This window comes from Neophocaena asiaeorientalis, unplaced genomic scaffold (genome assembly GCF_003031525.2).
Source record: "Neophocaena asiaeorientalis asiaeorientalis breed wild unplaced genomic scaffold, Neophocaena_asiaeorientalis_V1.1 scaffold429, whole genome shotgun sequence".
Taxonomy (NCBI): domain Eukaryota; kingdom Metazoa; phylum Chordata; class Mammalia; order Artiodactyla; family Phocoenidae; genus Neophocaena; species Neophocaena asiaeorientalis.
The window spans coordinates 4422487-4443431 of record NW_020173550.1 but is presented as its reverse complement, the minus strand read 5'-3'; the positions used below and the strand labels follow the sequence as shown (position 1 = coordinate 4443431).

The 20945-nt window shown below is 36.3% G+C and overlaps 1 protein-coding gene across 2 annotated transcripts in view; it reads right to left on the bottom strand.

The window, feature by feature from the left end:
- Positions 1-924: 924 nt before the first annotated feature.
- Positions 925-20945, bottom strand: part of ADAM28 (ADAM metallopeptidase domain 28) — a 58549-nt gene continuing 38528 nt past the window's right edge. The window contains exons 13-24 of one of the 2 annotated variants that reach the window (XM_024747758.1): positions 20201-20290; positions 17241-17436; positions 14465-14567; positions 12275-12434; positions 11485-11565; positions 11085-11163; positions 5045-5153; positions 4048-4126; positions 3243-3299; positions 2710-2772; positions 1781-1843; positions 925-1236 (exon numbers count right to left, since the gene is read on the bottom strand). In XM_024747758.1, the coding sequence (XP_024603526.1) occupies positions 1216-1236; positions 1781-1843; positions 2710-2772; positions 3243-3299; positions 4048-4126; positions 5045-5153; positions 11085-11163; positions 11485-11565; positions 12275-12434; positions 14465-14567; positions 17241-17436; positions 20201-20290 (1101 nt within the window). In that variant the 3' untranslated portion in view covers positions 925-1215. The remainder of the gene's footprint in view (positions 1237-1780; positions 1844-2709; positions 2773-3242; positions 3300-4047; positions 4127-5044; positions 5154-11084; positions 11164-11484; positions 11566-12274; positions 12435-14464; positions 14568-17240; positions 17437-20200; positions 20291-20945) is intronic. The other variant, XM_024747760.1, reaches the window with a different exon arrangement.

The following is a 20945-nucleotide window of genomic DNA, read 5'->3' as shown; positions in this document are numbered from 1 at the left end:
GTGTACAGCAAAGTGATTTAGTTATACATATTCATTTATCTGTTCTTTTTCAGAGTCTTTTCCCATATAGGTTATTACAGAGATGATCTCTTCACGCATGCGTGAAAATGGAAATGCATATGGAAAACTGAACAAAATTTGGCTTCTAAAAAGCAAGAAAGGAGTTTTTGGTAAGGCAACCTACAATGTTTGTTTGTTCCATCACCAGTCAGCTAAGTTGATGGTTGCTGTGGGCAACGTGATTCCAGTGTTGACAAACCATTTGATTACTTTTAAAATGCTGGATCTGGATGTTTATGCAGGATCTCCCAAGTTTTAAATATTGGCAATACATTCAAAACATTAAAAAGTACTTTTTGGCCAAAATCATTGAGGCCAAATAAAATAAATCTGCAGTCCAGACACATCCTGCTGGTCAGCAGTTTACAACTTCTGGTTTACGTTATTAATTTATTTAACTAAAACTTAGTTAGAAAGTACTACTAAGTTTCTACTAAAACTACTTAGAAAGTAATGTTCACTTTAAGCTTACCAGCAACTGAATTATACAAATTTCTATGAAAAAAAATTAATTAATAAAGTCTTAATCAGTTGTAGTGAACTTCCAATGACACAGCTAATAAGAATTCCAGAAGATGATAATGTAGGGTAGGAAAAAGACATGATATAAACCAGAGAATGTGTGTATAATTTTCTTTGTAACTGAGGGTTCTAATTTGACCATTTCAGGGTTAAAACAGTTAAGCTATTGCTAGTCATCCAATGAGGAGTATACAATTTTCTCCCATCCTTTCCAGTTTCCTGTGATTTCTTGTTTTTTGTTTTCATTAGAGGGTGAATTAATTCCTACTGAATGAGAAAATCAAGGTGCTCAAAACCCTTTAACAAATATTAGTCAACATCACAGTAAAAAAGCTGGGGTGGGGGGTGGGAAAGGTTAGGAAATTCACCTAATTAGAGATTTCAGCTTTATAACTCTTTCTTTAGAGCCATCCTCTTTCCCGTGAGTACAGAGAACAGAAAATTTTAATTCATACAAAGATTATCAAGAGTATGTCTGTCTTGAAAGTAAGTTTTATGTCTTCGAAGTATAATCAAGAAATAGTAAGGTCCTTGAGTGTCAAGAGCGACATTAGTACATTTATCTTCCATCCAGTTGGTCCAGTCGTCTTCTAAGCTGATCATTTACCCACCAATCCTTGCTTAGCTGTTACTTCAGACTTTCGGATTGGAGCCCTAAAAAAAGACAGAACTCTTAAATAATGAACTTTTCCTAAAAATTTAGATATTACATAACTTTGAACTATTAAGAAATTAAAATGATTTCTCTGTAGTCACTCTTCCTATTCTGTAGCTTGATACTTCACAGTGAAGGAGTGGAAACATAAGAGGGTAGAGAAAGGAGAGAAAAACATCACAACTGGAATTCAACTATCCACCTGGCCACTTATCAGTTGTAGAGGGTGGGGCATCAGGAGAAGAATTATGCCATGCTGAGTAATTTTTCTGTGGAGAATTGCCTCCATCTCACTATCCCTGGGTAATTTTTCTGAGAAAACAAAGAATATTGGGGTCATCATCACTGTCTAGCAAAGACCCTTACGTCGTCTTTCTCTTGGTTTTTGTCCAAGCTCAGAAGGAAGACATATACTAGAACCCAAAATATACTCATATAGACACGGTCCTTAGTGAGCATCTTCTAGGAAGACATGGTTAGCACTTCTGTCCTTGATTCTAGAAGGGCTACAAGATTAGAATAGTTTGGTTACAGATCTCTTACCTTAAGTGCAGGCATTGGCTTATCCTTGAAAACAGTAGGGGAAAGTCCTTTTGTGTCTTTATGCTATATTAGGGACAAAAATAATGGGAGGGCGTTAGAAATGCTGTGCAGTTCCCATCTTTGCTATACTTATTCCCTTATTTAAATCCTTCCTACCTCCTTGTCACTTATTTTAAATTCTACCCAACCCTCAGGGTCCAGTACAAATTCCAACCACTTAGTCAATGGACCTTCCTCTTACTTTCCCATTCCTACCCCATTCATTGTCCCCTCACCATACTTCTCTCAGTAGTATTGCCTGCTTTGGCAAACGTAATATATGAGGAGTTAAGTGCTCCATATGCATATGACTTGTTTTCCCACCAAAAATGTAAAAATTATTGAAGAAAATGACCTTAAGTTTTAATTCTCATGTACTCACAACAAAGTACCAAGTATGAGGGGAATATGTTCAGGACCCACTTGAGCGAATGACTACCTGTTACTTCATGAGTGCTTGGCTTTTATTCTGGGTTTGCCTCCATGTGCTCCGTTTTTCATACCCTTCCTCCTCTAGAAAACTGTGAATAATATAGACCTTATTCTGTCTAGAATAAACAAGTACAGTCTAATTTATAATACAATTTTGTATCCTCCAAAATGAGCGTCTAGAAACTAACCTGTGAAGGAGACAGTTCAACTTCTACAGCAGAACCATTTATCATTTCTTAACAATTATGTAACAGTAGAACTATTTTTAACAGTAAAAAATTAATACCCATTCTAATTTGTAGATAGTGAGCAGGCCTTCTTTCTCAGATATTCCCATGGGCTATGATATCTCAGGTTAGCTTAGCGTATCCTGAAGGGGAACCCAGAGATCTGAAGACACCCTTCACATGGGGCACAAGAGACATTTAAAACACCGTCAGTGACCATCTGATACTTACAAGGAAAGAGAATGACACAGATGTAGGAATCAGCGGTGGAGAAAAATCTGGCTTCGTAATGAGCTAGTAAGAAGGTTAAAAAAAATTTTTTTTAAATGGGGCCTCGAAAACAGGTGTGCTTAACGGAAAGGCTTAAATCACTTTCAGAAACGGAGAACTAGGCATCTTCTAAACCTGTACATTTAATTGCTTTCACTAAGGTGCGCACATGCAGTTCAGAAACAAGCTCAATGCCAACAGACATAGGATGAAGACGGCATTCTGTGAAGCAGATCGGTTCTCTTCTTTAATGAATTAGCTTTTCAGACCCAGTAACTCAGGTTGAAGGGTTAAATTTAGTAGTATAATGGAAAGGCAAGCTCGTATTTCGTCTTTTCAAAACGTTCTGCAGAAGAATCCATATTTTCTATGAATATTCACACAGGTCTGAACGTTCTCCTGAAGAAATAATTGGGCATTGCGGGTTATGTCTTTCACTAGTATTCCCCTGAGGTGAGATTGGAAGGGATTTTTAAGAGACGTTACCAACTCACGACAGAAGCTGGAGGCGCATCCTTCTCTGCCAGGAGCTCAGGTGTGTCAAGCTTCATCTAAAAAGAAAAAAATAAAATTTTTAAATGGGTTTATATGAAATCATGTGTGTGAAAACTTTGAAAATTGTAAAGCACTATAGAATTTAAAGAATGCTTCATTCAATAAATTTTTAAAAATGATCGGTGTCCTAATTTCAGCTTCCAAATAAGCACCCCTTCCTGATGTGAGCTCAGAACTAAGATGACACTAAGAGATTGGATGGAAAAATCACAGTGGCCCAGCTGCTGCATTCTGCTGTGTACAGAGCTATCAGAGATGGGTAAGTTTCCATCAAAAACATTATTACCAATGTCATTGTCATTAGGCAATTGCCACTTAAATTTTTAAACTTGCAGGACACAACTAGGGCATTAAGGATTATACATATTACAGGTGTTGTCATACAAGTATACATATTGTCACTATTGGGATATTGCAAAAGGAATAAGGAATCAACCTAGAATCCCACAGAGAGAAAGAGAGAGAGCTGGCATCTGCCCTCCCCTTTCTCTTTATTCTCTTTGCATTTTGTGAACCCCAGCAAAGCAGCCCCTGAATTGTAGAGAGACTCTTTTGCATTGAACAAAAGGCAAAGGTGAACTTTCTGAATGTGTAGTTCAGAGCCCACAGTCCTTGCTACATACTAACTAGTGAGATAGATTTGTAAAACACTGCTGAATAGAGATGACAGCTAGCTGGTCAGGACAAGACTGAGAGAATCACAAACTGGGAGCCAGGGCAAACACAGTACAGACTATGGTTCACCTCTTGGGGTTGAACAGCCTTTGCCGTCTGTGGTTTCCTCTTCTGCTTGTGTGGCCCGGTGTCAGTGGTAGACAGTAGCCTGTATGTGAAAACATATCATATAAACTGACTTAGAAATTCCTTCCCTGTGAGAGGGAGATTCAAGAGATGTCTGCTAGTGTCCTCTGCCCATTGTTTCATACTTGGTAATTGACTGGGTTTTCATCTGCTCCCTAGGGCATACTGCAGGTTTCCTTGTCTTGTAATTAATAATCATTACCACTAATTTTCTTTTCCATTCTCTACCAATCCCTGAAACCTAATAATGAAGATGCTGAATCCAACTTTTATCTAAATTATGCCATTTAATTAAAGATTTGTTTTATTCATTCAGTATTTATTAAAAGCCCATTCTGGGTGAATAAATCAATTTTTAAAAAATGCTAGAAAGAGACTGTAGTGTCAAGATAATCTTTGAAAGACTGACCGATCTATGTGCAAACCTAGACTCCATTACTTACTTAGTAAGACTTTGAACATGTTAGTTTATCTCCCTGAGCTTCTGTTTCCACATCAGTAAACAAGTGAAGTGCCTGACCTTGCAGGATTGTTGTGAGGATCAATCTATAACACCTTTTCATCTATAAAATGGAAATAATAGTAACTATTATTTCCTTATGAAGATTAAATGACATAATATATGTAAAAGGGCTAAGCAGAGTGCTTGTCAGAAAGCTATGATCGATACATTTTAGATACTGTATTTGGATAATGAGCATAAACATCTTTAATAATGAGAGTTATTATTAATTATAAACAGTGATTAATAGAAGAGAAAAAGGAGATCTTACTGTGAAGAATTTCCCAATAAAAAGAATAGCCTCTGGTCCAAGAAAAATGTATCTGTATCTTATTTCTGAGTATTTGAAGTAAACTAAAATTAAATTGGATAATTTGGGTCCTTACATTTAAAGTGAATTAGAGGCCAAAAACGTCCCCAAGGCAAGATAATGCCTACCTCTGGACTTCCTTCTGCTTTCCTCTGGTGCTTTGGTATCGGGTTACTATAGCAACCACCACAAATATGACGGCCACAGGGAACAGCATCCCAACCACAATGGAGAAATCTGCAGCCAGGAGAACGAGGGCCTCGTGAGAATATGGGAAGTTCACAAGTATACATCACACTGGTCCTTATTTCTTTATTTTATTTTTTTTGTGGCATGCGGGCCTCTCACTGCTGTGGCCTCTCCCGCTGCGGAGCACAGGCTCTGGACACGCAGGCTCAGCGGCCATGGCTCACGGGCCCAGCCGCTCCGCAGCATGTGGGATCTTCCCGGACCGGGGCACGAACCCGTGTCCCCTGCATCGGCAGGCGGACTCTCAACCACTGCGCCACCAGGGAAGCCCCCTTATTTCTTTATCACAAACTCCGCCTACCTTTTCCCCAAAGGACATGCAGTCCCTGGAACATCTCTCATAGCCAGTAAAATGAAAATATATTTTGATAATGATTATAATATTATTTAGATAGAAGAAATTAAGAGGATGTCTAGGGAAAACATTTTACATGAGATAGGTAAAGCATCATACTACAGGGAATTCTTAGAAGGGATGGTGTTTGTAATAAATTGAAAACAAAGGGCTGAAAGAATATGAAGTAAGGAGGATGCGGAAGAGGAGGGAAACATTGTTTGTTAAAATTCAGCCTTGGAATAAAACCAGTGAAAAGAATCTGAAGACTTGAAATCATATTCCCCTTAGTAGCAAGTAAGAAGCTGAGACGTGAAAAAGAGAATTGATGGATAACTGATAAGATAGATAGGACATAAGTGAGTGTCCTGCTGACGTTTGCTCTATAGTGGAATTATTATGGACAAAAAAATTATGTGACCTTGTGAACTGGGGAGTGGTTCTAACAAAGTTTTTTGATTTATAGGGTGTTTTTTACCTACTAATCTAATGAATGAATGCAACTTCAATCTTTTGCTATCTCATGTATTCATTTCTCTTATAATAATCTGAAAGCACAAAGACCAGGAGGTACAAGTTTGAAGAGCAATGCAAACAGCTACTGCTCTCTTATTACAGAGATGGCGGAGATCAGTAAATGAATAATAAGAATGAGTTTTGCATAAATGCAAGAAAAGTTCACAAGTGTGAGCACACATGCGTGCAGAGAGAGACCTCAGAAGTAGAATTCTAGGTAAGATAATAACAGTTCAAATACCTAATACTCTCTACCCTCCATAAAAATTCCTACCCAAAAAGTCAAAGGAAATAAAGTTCTGAGGCATCTGTGTTAGAAACAGTATAGATGCGTTCAGAATTTTAAAAGTGTACTTGCACTAACAACAGAATCGTAGCTATTTTCAAAAGAGTGACACGGTCCAGAGGAAATAAAGAGGAACTTGGCAGTACTTCACAGACATCCATAGTTTGAAAGGATGTGGTCTAGAGGTAAACCCGGGGCATCAGGCAGATGGAGAGTATTATAAAAGGAAGCAGGTTTACAGTTGAAGATGTCAGTGATTGAACAAAAAATACAGCCCTTTCTGTTTCTGGAAATGGTGGTCTAGGAAATTTGGACTAGCTCTCTCACTAAAAACAACTAATGAATTTTAAAAAAATCTTCCTAAAAGCACAGAAGTGCTGAAGAAATAGGGGGAAAATATTTTGGAGTGAGAGAAAATTACTTTGGAGTGAGAAAGCAGGAACTCAGAAACACAGGAAGGAAAACGATAGTAAAAGGAAGCTCCGAATGCAGAAAGGAACGAAAAGTAAATAAACCAAGAATGAACCTTAATGTAAACTGTGGACTTTGGATGATAATCACATGTCACTGTAGGTTCATTAATTGTAACAAATGTTCCACTCTGGTTGGGGGATGTTAGCGGTGGGAGATTGTGCATGTGTGGGGCAGGGATATAGGGGAAATCTCTGTACTTTCTGCTCAGTTTTACTGTGAACCTAAGACTGCTCTAAAAAGTAAAGTCTCTATTAAAAATAATAAAATGGAAATTTTTATGCTGGCCACGAAAAGAATATAAAATAAATGTATAATCTCCAAATTAATAAAAATAAAAATGAAGTGATTAAAATCCTCAGTAAGTCCATAAGAAAACAAGAAAGGAGAGAAAAAGGAACAGGAACCAGGCAGGACAAATAAAAAGCATATAATAAGATTGTAGATTACACCCAAATATATCAGTAATTAATTACATTTAATTTGAATGGACTAAGTTTTTAAAAAACGATTGAGACTAAAATTTTAAAATATATCTATTTTTTAAAATGAGAGACAGGTATAAAACATGAGGATTCAGAAAGGATGAAAGTAAAAGTATGAAGAAAAAGTTATACCAAAGCAAAAGAGGCCAAGAGAAATATGGTACAGCTATCTTTTTCTCCAGGAACTGTGGACTTTAAAAGGCAAGAAGACTAGGGATACACAAAAGCATTTCATAATAACAAGTGTTAATTCACTGGGAAGAGCATGGTCTCAAAATATATAGGTACTGATAGAACCAGAAGTAATAGCCAAATTCAGTTACAGTGGGGATTTTAACACTCTTGACTCAGTAATTGGTACAACAAACAAACAAGATATCAGTAAGGGTTAATATATTACACACAGTTAACAAACATGGCGTTAAAAACATATGGAAAACACCGCACATAAGTGCAGAACACACATTTTTGTGTTCATAGACAGAACACTTACAATATGGGCTTATGCTGGGTCATAGAGCAAGTGTCAACAAATTTCAGCATATTCTCAACACAGTAGGTTTTCTGATCCCTATGGAATTATGCTAAGTATTAATTTAACAGAAGCTAGAAAATCTCTGTATGCATGTATGTTAAGAAATATATGTCTGAACAGTTCAAGGGCCAAAGAAGAAAGCAAATAGAAAATAATTTGAAACAAATGATAATGAAAATACCAATTACGATATGGTCTACAAACTGAAAATTAATGAGCCAAAGATTCCTTTCAAGATTTTTCTTTTAAAGATGAAATAAACTTAAGGAAATGGAATTGTATAAAGTAGAAATTGAAATAGCAAAAAAAAAAATGTTAAAAAAGCGAATCATAAAGAATAATAAGTTTTAAAACTTTGTTAGGATAATATAAAAAAAGAGAAAAAACAATACTACAGATACTATTGATATTGAAAAGATAAGTGAGTATTATGAGCAATCTTAAACCAAAACATTGACATTTAGGTGAAGTAGGTAAATGTCTAAGAAAAATATAACATAGTAAAACTTGCATAAGAAGAAATTAAATACCTGAAGGGTCTTATAGCTACTAAAGACACTGAATCTTTAACTAAAATATTGTCCAGAATTCTAGGCCTACATGGCTTACTGACAAGTTCTACCAGATATTTAAGGAAAGAGTCTTCCATTCTTATACAAACTCTTCCAGAGAATTTAAATGAATGAAAATGCTCCACTTCATTTAATATGTCTAGCATAACCATGATACTCAAATTTAGCAAGTACAGGCATCACTCATGAACATGAAATAACAGCAAACATCATCCATCAGTATCCGTGAGAGCTATTTCCATGTTGGGTTTATCCAAAGTATGCACAGTTAGATAAATGTTCACATATCAATCAATTTATTTTGCAATACCAACAGAGTAAAGAGGTAAAAATCTTAACCAATAAATAAAAAGTATTTGGTAAAATTCTTAGCAAACTAGAAATAGAAGTGAATTTTCTTGATCTAATGAAGAGGATCCAATATGTACAGAATACCTTCAGATAACAGGGCAAAATACTGCAAGTCTTTCCTAAGATCGGGAAGGAAACAAAGAGGCTTGCTATCTCTAGTTCTATTCAGCATTGCACAAGAGTACTATTCAGTGAAGGAAAACAAGTATGAGAAATTAAAATGGTGAAGATTAGAGAAGAAGCAAAACTGTCAGTTTTCTGAAACAATGATTGAATATGTAGAAAATCCAATGGAATCTACAAATAAATTACTAAAATTATTAAGAGGTTAGCAGACGTGCTTGATACAAAAATAAATATACAAAAATTAGTTGACCTTCTATATTCTAGTAATAGTTGAAAAATATTTTTTCAAAAAATACCATTTAAAAATACAATAAAAATTAATTTCTTATAAAACAAATCAAACAAAATATATGTAAAATTTCTGTGGTGGAAACCATTGACTATTATTGGGCAAAATTAAAGACGACTAAGTAAATAGATAGATATTTCATGTCAATAGGTTTGGAATTCAATATTTTATATATGCTCATTTTCTGCAAGTAAATCTATAGCTGTAGTTTACACTAAATTAAAATCCCAACAGGAATTGTGTGTGTAACTTGAGAATCTGATTATAAAATATATGTGGAAATACAAAAGCTAACAGCCAAGACATTCTTGAAGAACAATGTTAAAGGACCTCCTATAAGATAACAAAATTATTTTAAAGATACAATAATAAAAGAGTGTTATACTGGCATAAGGATAGCCAAACAGGGCCACCAGCAAAGAACAGATATCCCAGAACAACACACGTGCATGGACACACGTGCTTTATTAGAAAGTCATTTATGATATGAATAACGGTGTGACAACTGGGCATCTATCTGAGATAAAAACGAAATTGAACACTTTGTTGACACTTGCTCTATGACCCAGCATAAGCCCATATTGTAAGTGTTCTGTCTATGAACACAAAAATGTGTGTTCTGCACTTATGTGCGGTGTTTTCCATATGTTTTTAACGCCATGTTTGTTAACTGTGTGTAATATATTAACCCTTACTGATATCTTGTTTGTTTGTTGTACCAATTACTGAGTCAAGAGTGTTAAAATCCCCCACTGTAACTGTGAATTTGGCTATTACTTCTGGTTCTATCAATACCTATATATTTTGAGACCATGCTGTTATCAAGGAAATGATTAACAAATTGACTACATTACAATTAAAAGCTTCTTTAGGGCTTCCCTGGTGGTGCAGTGGTTAAGAATCCTCCTGCCAATGCAGGGGACACGGGTTGAAGCCCTGGTCCGGGAAGATCCCACATGCCACAGAGCAACTAAGCCTGTGTACCACAACTACTGAGCCTGTGCTCCAGAGCCCGTGAGCCACAACTACTGAAGCCTGCGCGCCTACAGCCCATGCTCCGCAACAAGAGAAGCCACCGCAATGAGAAGCCCATGCACAGCAACGAAGAGTAGCCCCTGCTCGCCGCAATTAGAGAAAGCCCACGCAGCAACAAAGACCCAATGCAGCCAAAAATAGATTTTAAAAATAATAATAATTTTAAAAAGCTTCTTTAATCACATGACATCACGAAGAGAGTGAGAAAACACAGAATGAAGGGAGTTATTTGCAGCATGTATAACTGAAAAAATAGCTTATATCAAGAATATATTAAAACTTACACAAGTTATTAAGGGGTCAGGGGAGACACCCAATAGAAGAATAAACAAAATGGCTTGAACAGATGCTTTGCAAAAAACAAAATCCAAATGGCCAAAAAATAAGAAAAGATTTTATTATTATTATTATTAGTTATAAAGAGCAAGTCAACCTAATCCCACATTGAAAGAAGGATCATACATACTGAAGAAAAACAGCCCAGGGAAATACAAGAGACAGGGTGAAAAAACAAAACAACTGGACTCAAAAGAAATAGAGATAATCTAGAGACCAAAGTGAACCTACAAAAATTATGTCATATTCTTAGAGTTTTATGAGGATATTATATCTAGTATACATTCAGTCAAGGCTGCTATGAAAATGGAACAATCATAAAGCAAGAAAATTTGGAAAATTAAAATGACAAATATAAAATTTCAAGAAATCTTTTTGTATGTAGCACAATAACATAAGAATGTGGAAAATATGATTAAAAAGTTGCTGTAGAAACTTTGGGGATTAATATTGTGGATTCAATATCTACAGAATAGGAACTCCAAGAGGAGTGGAAAAAAGACAATGAAATCTTACATAACAGGAAATAAAAGCTTGGAAGAGGAGAGTAATTTTCTCATATTCAATGTGCAATATTACTTACTGAAGACCATGGAAGAACCACCGCAATCAGGAGGGGCCCATCCTTCTTTACACTGACATTGGAGCTCGTGGTCACACACCTAGAGGAGCAACGATCCTGTTAGTTTTCTCACTGGACTAATCCCCAACCCGAGGGTGGATTCATCCATAATTAAGTCCACTCCAAAAAAAGAATAACCTCTGCTCTGTAGCCTTTCAACTGTCTACATAATGTATGAATCAGTAATAGTAATTTCAGTACCAGGTTCTTTGAAGGAATTTTTCATTGAATAAAACTAGTGAGGAGTTAGATAATAATTTTAATCATTCAACGCTGAAACATTATTTTAACATCATCCAAACTGTCTGACCCGAAATGACACAGGATTCAGCAAGCTTGGGGAAACATTGTCAAGACTTACAGCATGTCCTTTGCATTTAGAGGAGCAATTGGCCGATCTGTAAGTTCTTTCGACATCCACACATTCTGCATTAATGCAAACCTGAAAGTGATATGAAAAACACAAAGTAGACATGAATGTCCAGTGGTTTCAGTTCTGCAAACTGTTGACTCTTTGGTATTTAGCCTTGTATTTTTAGTTACTATTATTGTTATCAAACTTGCCTTTTCATTAGGGAAATCACCGAATCCTTTTGAAAATAGGAATATGGAATCTAGATCATTTTTATAATAAAATATTTAGGAAGTCCTCTTTAAAGAAGATTTCCTTACTTCACGTCATATCTCATGGGTCATCTTTAATGCACCTCTTTAGTCCAACTCTGAAGACTGAGAGCACTGAGCTAAGCATTGCACATGGTACAAGGTACGTATCCTAAACAAAAATACTACGGAAAACATGTTAATATCACATCATCTCCAATATTAAGATAATTATCATTTATGTAAAAATAAATAGTATTGTTACGATTTTTTTCATTATTATCATCAGAATGGCTATCATTTATTGAGACCATACCAATTTGGGGGAAATAAAATTTACCTAAATTTAACAACCTAGTGCTAAGCACATAATAGGTACTTATTAAATAACATTGAAGGCAAGAATGCAGTCATGTATACATGAATGGCATAAACGTTACTTTGAAAAACTGTGCTCCATGAAACACAAGGAGGCCTTGAGAAGCAAGCAAACAAAATGAACAAACAACCAGAACATTTTGAGTAAAAGCCACCATTAATCAATGTACCTTATTCTCTCCACACTTGGTTCCATTGGCTACTATGCTGATTTCTTGACTGCTGTCTTCAGGTTCAAATGTTTTACATGTCAGGAACGTTATTATATGTCCTTTCCGGAGCAGATAATCTGACCCACCATTACAGAACAACTTCCCACACAGGGCATCACTGAAGCAAAGCCAAAATTTGTTGCCTTTGAAATAGCAGGATCCAAAATGCAGTTTTATACAAATGTACATCAGCTCCCTATCGATATTTAACTAATGGTATTTCCCCCTAGGGCAGAGACTTCTAGTTCTCCTTTATACCAATTTCCCCCTTATTCTTCAGTAATAGAACCACTGAATATTAGCAAGGCACAATGTTGCTCAAAAGAAAAATCCCATGTCTCTCATATTGCCAAATTTTGGCCAGTTGCCTAAATTCTAGCCAATGGGAAGGAAGCAGAATCTTAACTGCAGATTCTTGAGGGTGGCCTTACGTGAGGGTATATGTCCTTTTCTCAATATTTTCTCCTTTTTGCTTACTGGAATATGACGGTTGGAGTTGGAGAAGCCATCACAGACTGAGAGAAACATTTGGGAAAGGAGGTCATACGTATGATGGAGCAAGAAGCTATAAGGAGGATGGATGTCTAACATCATGGAGGGCACCTAGGGAATCAGTTTCTGTCTTGTTTCAGCTAAGGTTATTTATTGCCATGAAGGGCAGCAGAATAATTCTCTCGACTGTAGTTGTATCGGTATAAGGCTGAGCCTTGGTTGAAACTCCAAGGCATTGTGTGTTACTGGAAGAACCCCTGCAAATTCAGATGAAACTGCTCAGCGCTCACTAAAGCCTTGCCTTCACTAGCAAGGGGAAGAAAGTCATCGCCAACAAAATTGGAATCAATTGCTTTATGCAGAATTTAGAGGAATGCTGTGAAAAACTCTTCGGAGAGTGGTAGAATCAGATTCTTCTGATGTCTCTGAGGCTTTTAGATAATACCATTGAGGAGTGGAGAAAGGCATGCATTCTCTCCAGACTTGAGAGGGTGTTTTTCTTGAATCATTTAGGTAGAGCTTTATGAGGAAGGCTCTAGGACACAGGGACTTTCAGGCTTACTTCCCACTACAGCCAAAGACTATCAAGAAGTGACCAGGAGGTCAGCCTGTGGGAAGAAATGAAATGCTTGTGCCTCTGGTTGCAGAAATTATCCAGTGTTCACACAAAGTTATACAGGACAAGGGTGTATACACTCTACAGAGGAAAGATGGAGTTACCCTAGTCTCTTTTCCCTGTCACAACCTCTCAGACTAAATATTGCCACACTCCCACCCCACTCTCCCACACATATTGCCTTTTACATAATTTTCCCTGATTTCCTGTAAAGAAGAACCACAGGGTATGATTATCTTTGAGGCTTAGACTCCCCAAGAGATGACCTTCTGTCCAAAATATAGTTTGTTTGGTAATATCTATCATTGAGAAAAATCAATGTTATTTTAATAGAAAATCTTTGAGAAATGCTGATTTTTTTCATTTAATCGCTGGTTACACATTAGTTTGTATGTGTAAAATTTGGAGCAGGTATAAAGTTTAATCTATTATCATTTGAATTTTAAAAGTCATCTTAAAATTGCAGAATCAAAGGAAAATATGTAGAAAAATCTCAAGTTCATTGCTTATGGTGTTCTATCATTTTTTTTCAGACTATCAATACAAAAAGGACAACAAATTCTTTAGGTAAATTGTCAATCTTTCCCTTACTGTATTTTTTCTTTATAGAATGCCATGGCAAGTTTAAATAAAACTGTACCATCATCATATTGCTTATTTCTCTGAGTAGGTACATATTTATACACTAGAATCAAAATGAAAGACACTAGATGGAAAAGCACCTAAAGTATACTGGAGAGTCAGTGTGCAAATTTCCAGCCAGGCCCATTTAACTATTGCATGCTCGGTCTCAAACATTCATTCTATTTAACAACAGCTGTACTTGGTGTCCTTTGGAGCATCCATTATGAGAGATAGGAAAAAGTGGATCATTCCCTATTTGTCTTTTTAACTCAGTGCCTAGCCTAAAATATAGCATATAATAGTCACTCAATGAATGTTTATCAAATGAATGATGTCCAAATTCACTTTCTCTTTAAATGGGATAAATCAGAATGTGTCAAAATGAGCAGGAAGGTTCAAATAACAAGGCCACTTACTTTGCTTTACAGGGAATGCGTGTGTCATCCACTTTTCGACAGTACCCGTAACTTGACCCACCTTCATTCCTGCTAAAACATGACTTATCTGCAACCTGGGTTCCTGGGACCAGGCACAGTCAGTAGGCACACAGTTGAAAAGAAAAGAGATAAATAGTTCAGTGCCATAAAGGATTCATGAAACAGAAAACCAGCATGAGGAATACGATTTTAGCATCATCCCCTTGACCCTTCTTGGAAATATAGGTTGCACTAATTTGATATCAAGAGAGATGGCTGGAGTTAAAACAATCTTTTAGATAGCCTATTTTTGAATAATGGCTATCTAAATATTTGGAAACATCTGGATGATTGAAGACTTAGCTGGAAGAGCCGTAGTTATTGTAGTAGCAGCCCACAGGCAGATACTGGAATGTTATCCTGCTGGAGGGTGCAGCTGTGACAGGTACATGCTGTGCTTAGTCAAACTTCTACTCTGCCAGGCACAGAGATGAGCATCGCATGCTTAATTTCTCAGGTAATCTTCCTCAGATCCCCATCAACTGGGGCAACAGAACACAGTGGTTAAGAGCTCAGGCGTTAAGTAAGAGCTGTGTGATCTTTAGCAAGTGCCTTAACCTCTTGGTTTGCTCTGTGTAAATATGAGGATTCTATAATAGTACCTCCCCCACAGCGTTATTATGAGAATTAAATGAGTTAGTATATGTGAGCCACTGAGAAGAGGGCCTGGTCTGTAGTACATGGTTCAGAAAGAAAATGCTTTGTAAATAAATGTACCTGGGTGCCACTGCTAAGGAAAGGAGCACATTTTCTTTTTAGGTCGCACACACATTTTTCCAAATTCTCTGTGAAAAGACTGTACTAATTCATACTCTTACCAGAGCATATTAAACTAAGTGTTTTGTCACATCCTCACCAACACTAAGCATTAACTGTAACAAAGCTCTGCAACTTAACAAGTGTAGAAGATTAACTTGTCTTCATTTATATTTCTTACCATATTGCATGTGCTGATGCATTAACAGTGTTTCATACTTCTTGCTAGTGAGTTAAAATGATTTTAATGTTTATTAAACACGTGTACTTCTTTATGATGAATTGCCTGTTTCTTCCTTGGTCACATTTTCAATATTTGGAATTCCAAATGATTTATAGGAGGTTAAAGACAGTGATTTTTCCCCCTTATATGTGTTATAAGACTTTTCAAACTTTGAAGACTAATTTAAAACAAATGTGTGATCCTTGTGAATTGTAAAATTTGAAATTTTATTTAGGCAAATCTATTTTTCTGGTCTTTTATAAAGGCCACCTTTAAATATATGATTTAAAAGTTCTTCTCTATTCCAATATTGGATAAATATATTCAACATTAATTCAATAGATCACTTGGAACATTTACTAAAGTCAGGCACTGTGCTAGGATACACTGGGAATAACAACTATGAACAAAACAGTGTCTAGGTAATAGAAAATTTACAGATTTGTAAGGGAGGCGATATTGAAGGGTCAGGCAAAAAGAAGAAAGTAATAGTTTTTATCGCAGTGATTTATAGCCAAGTAACAAAGGAGATGTTCAGAGCTTCATCTCTGTGCTGAAGATTTCCTTTCCCCAGGTTTCTGCCATATACTGAAGTTAGCCAAGGAAGTACAAGGTCTTTAACCAGCAAAGCCATCTTTGCTTGCAGCTGTAACTTAGCACGTCCATCTGCATTACCTATAAACTGGAGGAGAGCCAGAACCAAATTCCAGACCATCAGAGCACTTCCTGATGCACCAATGGTATCAAGCTTTCTCCTCAAATTGTGTCTCAGCTCACCCTGGCCTGATACAGAGGCTTTCATTCAGGGGTTTTTCTAGGTTCCTGTCCATTTATTTCCCAGGTGTCTTTTTTTCTGGGTATATTGTCAATCAGTGATTTTTGTTGCTTTTGTTGCTTTCCTTCATCTCGTCTTATGTATATTTTCAGGAATTATGGAAAGTTTCCAGCATATGATAACCTTCCTCACATATTTTTAGGAATATGTATTTTCCCTGTTAAAAATAGTCCTTCAGCCATTTAAGTAAGAATCTGGAAATGTAGCAGAAAATGGTATGAAAATTAAATATATCTACACAATATACATCATATCCAGGAAGTCCAACGAATTGATATTTTAAAAATTGCTCTTCTAATCAAGTTATTTAGCATAATTTAAATTTGGGTTTAAAGTTTTTGAAGATTCTTAAGTTATGCTTTTATTTTTAATTTCTTTTTTATGGTGTAATCAGAGAATATGACCTTTAAAATTCTGGTATTATGGACAAAATAAACATTTTAAAAACTTTCAATTTTCCTCACTGCTCCTTTGCATTCCACCCCTATACACACACACACACACACACACACACACACACACACACACAATTCCAAGGGTCTGCTTAACTGGGAAGGATTTTGGTTAGAGCTGCCAGATAAAGTACAGGACATCCAGTTAAATTTAAATTCCAGATAAAGACTTTTTTTCAGCCTAAGTCTCACCCAAATATTGCATGAGACATACTGACACCTAAAAAAAAATTGTTAATCTGAAATTCAAATTTAATTGGACTGTCCTTATTTTTATTTGCTACATCTAGCAAAATTCTCCAGGATTTTGAGCAGTGGCACAGTCTCTAAGATGGAAGAAAGGGACAGAATGCTACTTTGGCCATGATTAAACACTGTCACTTGGAGTGATACGATTTTCCTTTGTATGTACAAAGGTAGTGCCAGCATCACTGGGGTTTGTCCTCCTACCTGGTCCCCATAGCTTGGTGCACTGCTCCTCCAGGGTGGGGCACATCCCCATCAAGCAGTAGCCCTTCCCATTTTGGCAAGGGCAGCCATTGACCTGGAATCGATCATCCGGGCAGAGACCAGATTTGCCATCACACGTTTCGGGCAGGTCACACTCATCTTTTGCTGGTCTGCACACCTCACCAGCCTTTTTAAACTATAGGGAAATAAAATTGGAGAGAAGGCTTTTTTTTTCCACCTGACTTAACCCTAATATCTCAAATTGATTCAAATAACATTTTCTCTGTGGCCTTTTTTTGGCAACGTAGTTAGAGGCATCGTTCTGTTTTAGTTTACGTTTTCATTGTATAAGCTGAAGACATCTCCTATAATCTCTCTTCTGTTGACTTTGGCCAAGCCCTGAGTCTTTAAGCAATCAATATTTCTGAATTTGTAGAGCAAACGTTATAGAAATAACAATGAAAAAACACAGAAGAAAACTGAGCAATATCTTAGATGGAAAGAAGGAAGTTATTTCTCCCTTTGTTGAATGCATCTTTGACAAGCTTTTCAAGGAGATTTAAATCTGCAGCTTCAGAGATTTATTGGTGAAGTAAATCTTCCATAGTAAGCAAGATACATTTATAAGCCCAGATCAGTGTCTCTGAGACTTTCCCAGGCATAGAGTTTCCTAATCCTTAATTCGTTTTATTGTATGCGCAGATATTTCTTTTCAACTCACGTCTTTCTATGGAATGATTTATCAGAAGAAGGAAACAACCAAATATTCATTTCATGTGTTAATTCCATTGCAATCTATTACTGCGAGTCTTGCTCTTATGAGCTCAGAGAAACCTTAGGAAAAGAAATTCTGCCATTCATACAAATCTAAGAGGCCTGTGTGGATATTGGAAGCATACCCTTCTCTAGTTGAAGTGAGAAGGCATGCTCTCATATCATCAAAAGACTTTCCATATCTTTACGCTGGTGACAGAATGTGCCAAAACTAAGATCCGGCACAGCCAAATAAATAAATAAATATTTTTAAAAGAGTCCAAATTTTCATCAGAGCGTATGAGACCCTCCAAATTCAAGCCCCCCCTACTCCAGTCAGACTAGCTTTCTTACCAGATGTCACACAAACCATGCTCATATCTTCTTTTCTTTCTTCCTTCTCCCTGCCTGCTCACTTGGAATTTTTTCCTTCTATTCATCTAAAATCTCCTCTGACCTCTTCAATGCAAATCACTGTTCCTCTTTTCTACATGTGGTAGGAAAAGAGCCCTGAATTTGGATTTGAAAGATACAGGTTTGAATCTTGGCTCTGCCAGTGGCTAGATGTGTACCCTTAGCAAATGGATTTAATCTCTCTGAAGATCCGTTTCCCGATCCAATATTAACTTTCTAACGTCATTATGAACATTAAGTGAAAATATATGTGGAAACTATTACCCATATAATGGCCATCTGTCATTATAATATCTATCTGAGCATTTAATCACGTATCATATTTTCGTCTGTTTTAGTTATGTATGTCATCACCCTAAAGAAATAGCACCCTAAAGAAATAGCAAGTTTTTTGAAGTCAAATATTAGTTTTCTTTATCACTCATAATCTCTAACAAGAGATTAATAAATATTATAACAAGACTTAATAAATACTTGTTGAATACTACTTAAGTTCTCAAATTTTCTTCATTTTGGCCTCCTTTATTTCTTTCCTCTCCCTCCAACATTAAAAAAAAGAAACAAAAAAATCCTATCTCAAACACTGCCTATAACCTGGCATGCCATCTGCACATTCCTTTTACAGATGGTTATTGGGCTTTTAAAATGAAGGCAATTCTGTGTTAGGTGAGCATGAATCAGACTCCAGACATTAAGAATCAGTCTAACTAAGAAGACACATAAACAAATAATCATAATAGAGAATTCTCTGCAACAGTAGAATGTAACATGCTGAACTCTAACTGGAAGAGAAAGTCAAAAAAGCCCCACAGAGAAAATGACACGGCATCCTCATCTTATGTCTTTTTCTAAGAATTTCACCCGGAAGTGACTTCAAAGGTTGACGATAGAGGAGCCCCTATATTATTAAAATTAAAAGCTTTTCCACTACACCATATTAAAGTGTGGAATAAAATTCATATTTTATGGCAAGACAAGGAAAATTTCAACATAAGAAATTGTCTCTCCCTCTGACCTCCTCTCTCCCCATACCGTGCACTGTGTGTCTGCATTAGGCATTGACCAGACCTCCCCCATCAGCAGAAATACCTGCTCAACCATAAAGACCAACATACTCCCAGCACCAACAAGATAACTCCTTAAAAGATAACATTCCTTCTTGATCTTGTAAGGGGCCATAGTGATGCTTAGACATGGATTATGTAAACTATCAATAATATGCCATTTAACGTACAGCCCTCTGTCTCAAAAAACTTAACACAACTGTGCTTTGACTTCTAACTGGCTCAGCAGTTTTCAGGGCTTTCTGAGATGCTCTTCCCCGGTTACAATCCTCAATTTGGCTAGAATAAAATTTTCCATTTCTTTCTTAGATCGGCTGATTAATTTTTTGCCAACAAAAGGGATATGCAAGCAATTACTAGATTTGGTCCAAGAGGGTCACACGGCATCAGAAAAAATAGCAGGTGGGAATAACAAAGCATTGGTTTTGGAACTGATCATACTTGGATTTTGCCATTTAGTGGCTGTATTATTTTGTACATTATCTGTTCTGAGACTCTGCTCGAAAACAAAATTAAATAATAATATATACTTCAAAGGGCTGTTGGAGGATTAAAGAGCCCATCTTTGCAAAGTACTCAGTGAGGACTTGATAGATGGTAGGTAACATTATTTTATAGACAGAAAAATATTACTTTGCCTATTTCATTGAACATAATCCCTAAGATTTTAATACAGAAAAAACAAAGAGTAATTATAATTATTAAGATAGAATAAAATAATAATCTTACCTGGCATTTTTCACAGCATTCCCCTACCACACATTGAAAATTTGCTTTGATTTTACATGTTTTTGCATCACAGCAAACGTTGGTACATTCCTAAGAAATACCAGAAACAAATGCAAATGCAAGATTACCTTTTGGTCTCATTTTGGCACAATTCATAATACAATTTATTCATCACACAGACCTTTCTTTGATACAGTTTGAAAATGATTTGGGGGAAAACTAAAAAAAAAGGTTTAACATTAGAAATACTGAGTTTATCTGAATTCTACTTACATAATTTTTTTATTTGAATATCTTTTCTAGTTCCCCCAATCTCCCATAGTAATACTGAACATGGTCTGTTTTTGGTGAAATAGGAGAGAAAACAAAAGAAAGGGACAGTTTTTTGAAAATCAAATTCTTCTAAATTGTTACAGAACATAATTAGTTCAGCTCATCAATTGTGTATCTATCCAGCAGTAAACTTAATCTCTAGAGCATGTACTGAAAATCTAAAAATATAGTTCTTTATTCAAGTTTGACATTTAATTCAGCTCTCTATAAAGCAGTATATATACTTTGTCTTGTTCTCCCCACCTTGCTTCTGAGAAATTAGGCATCTGTACAAGGCTTTGGGGAAACTCCTACTTTGGGAACCTCAGAGTGAGATATTTACAGTTACCAATTTTTAGGGTTAAAACTCTTGCCCTGGGCTTCCCTGGTGGTGCAGTGGTTGAGAGTCCGCCTGCCGATGCAGGGGACACGG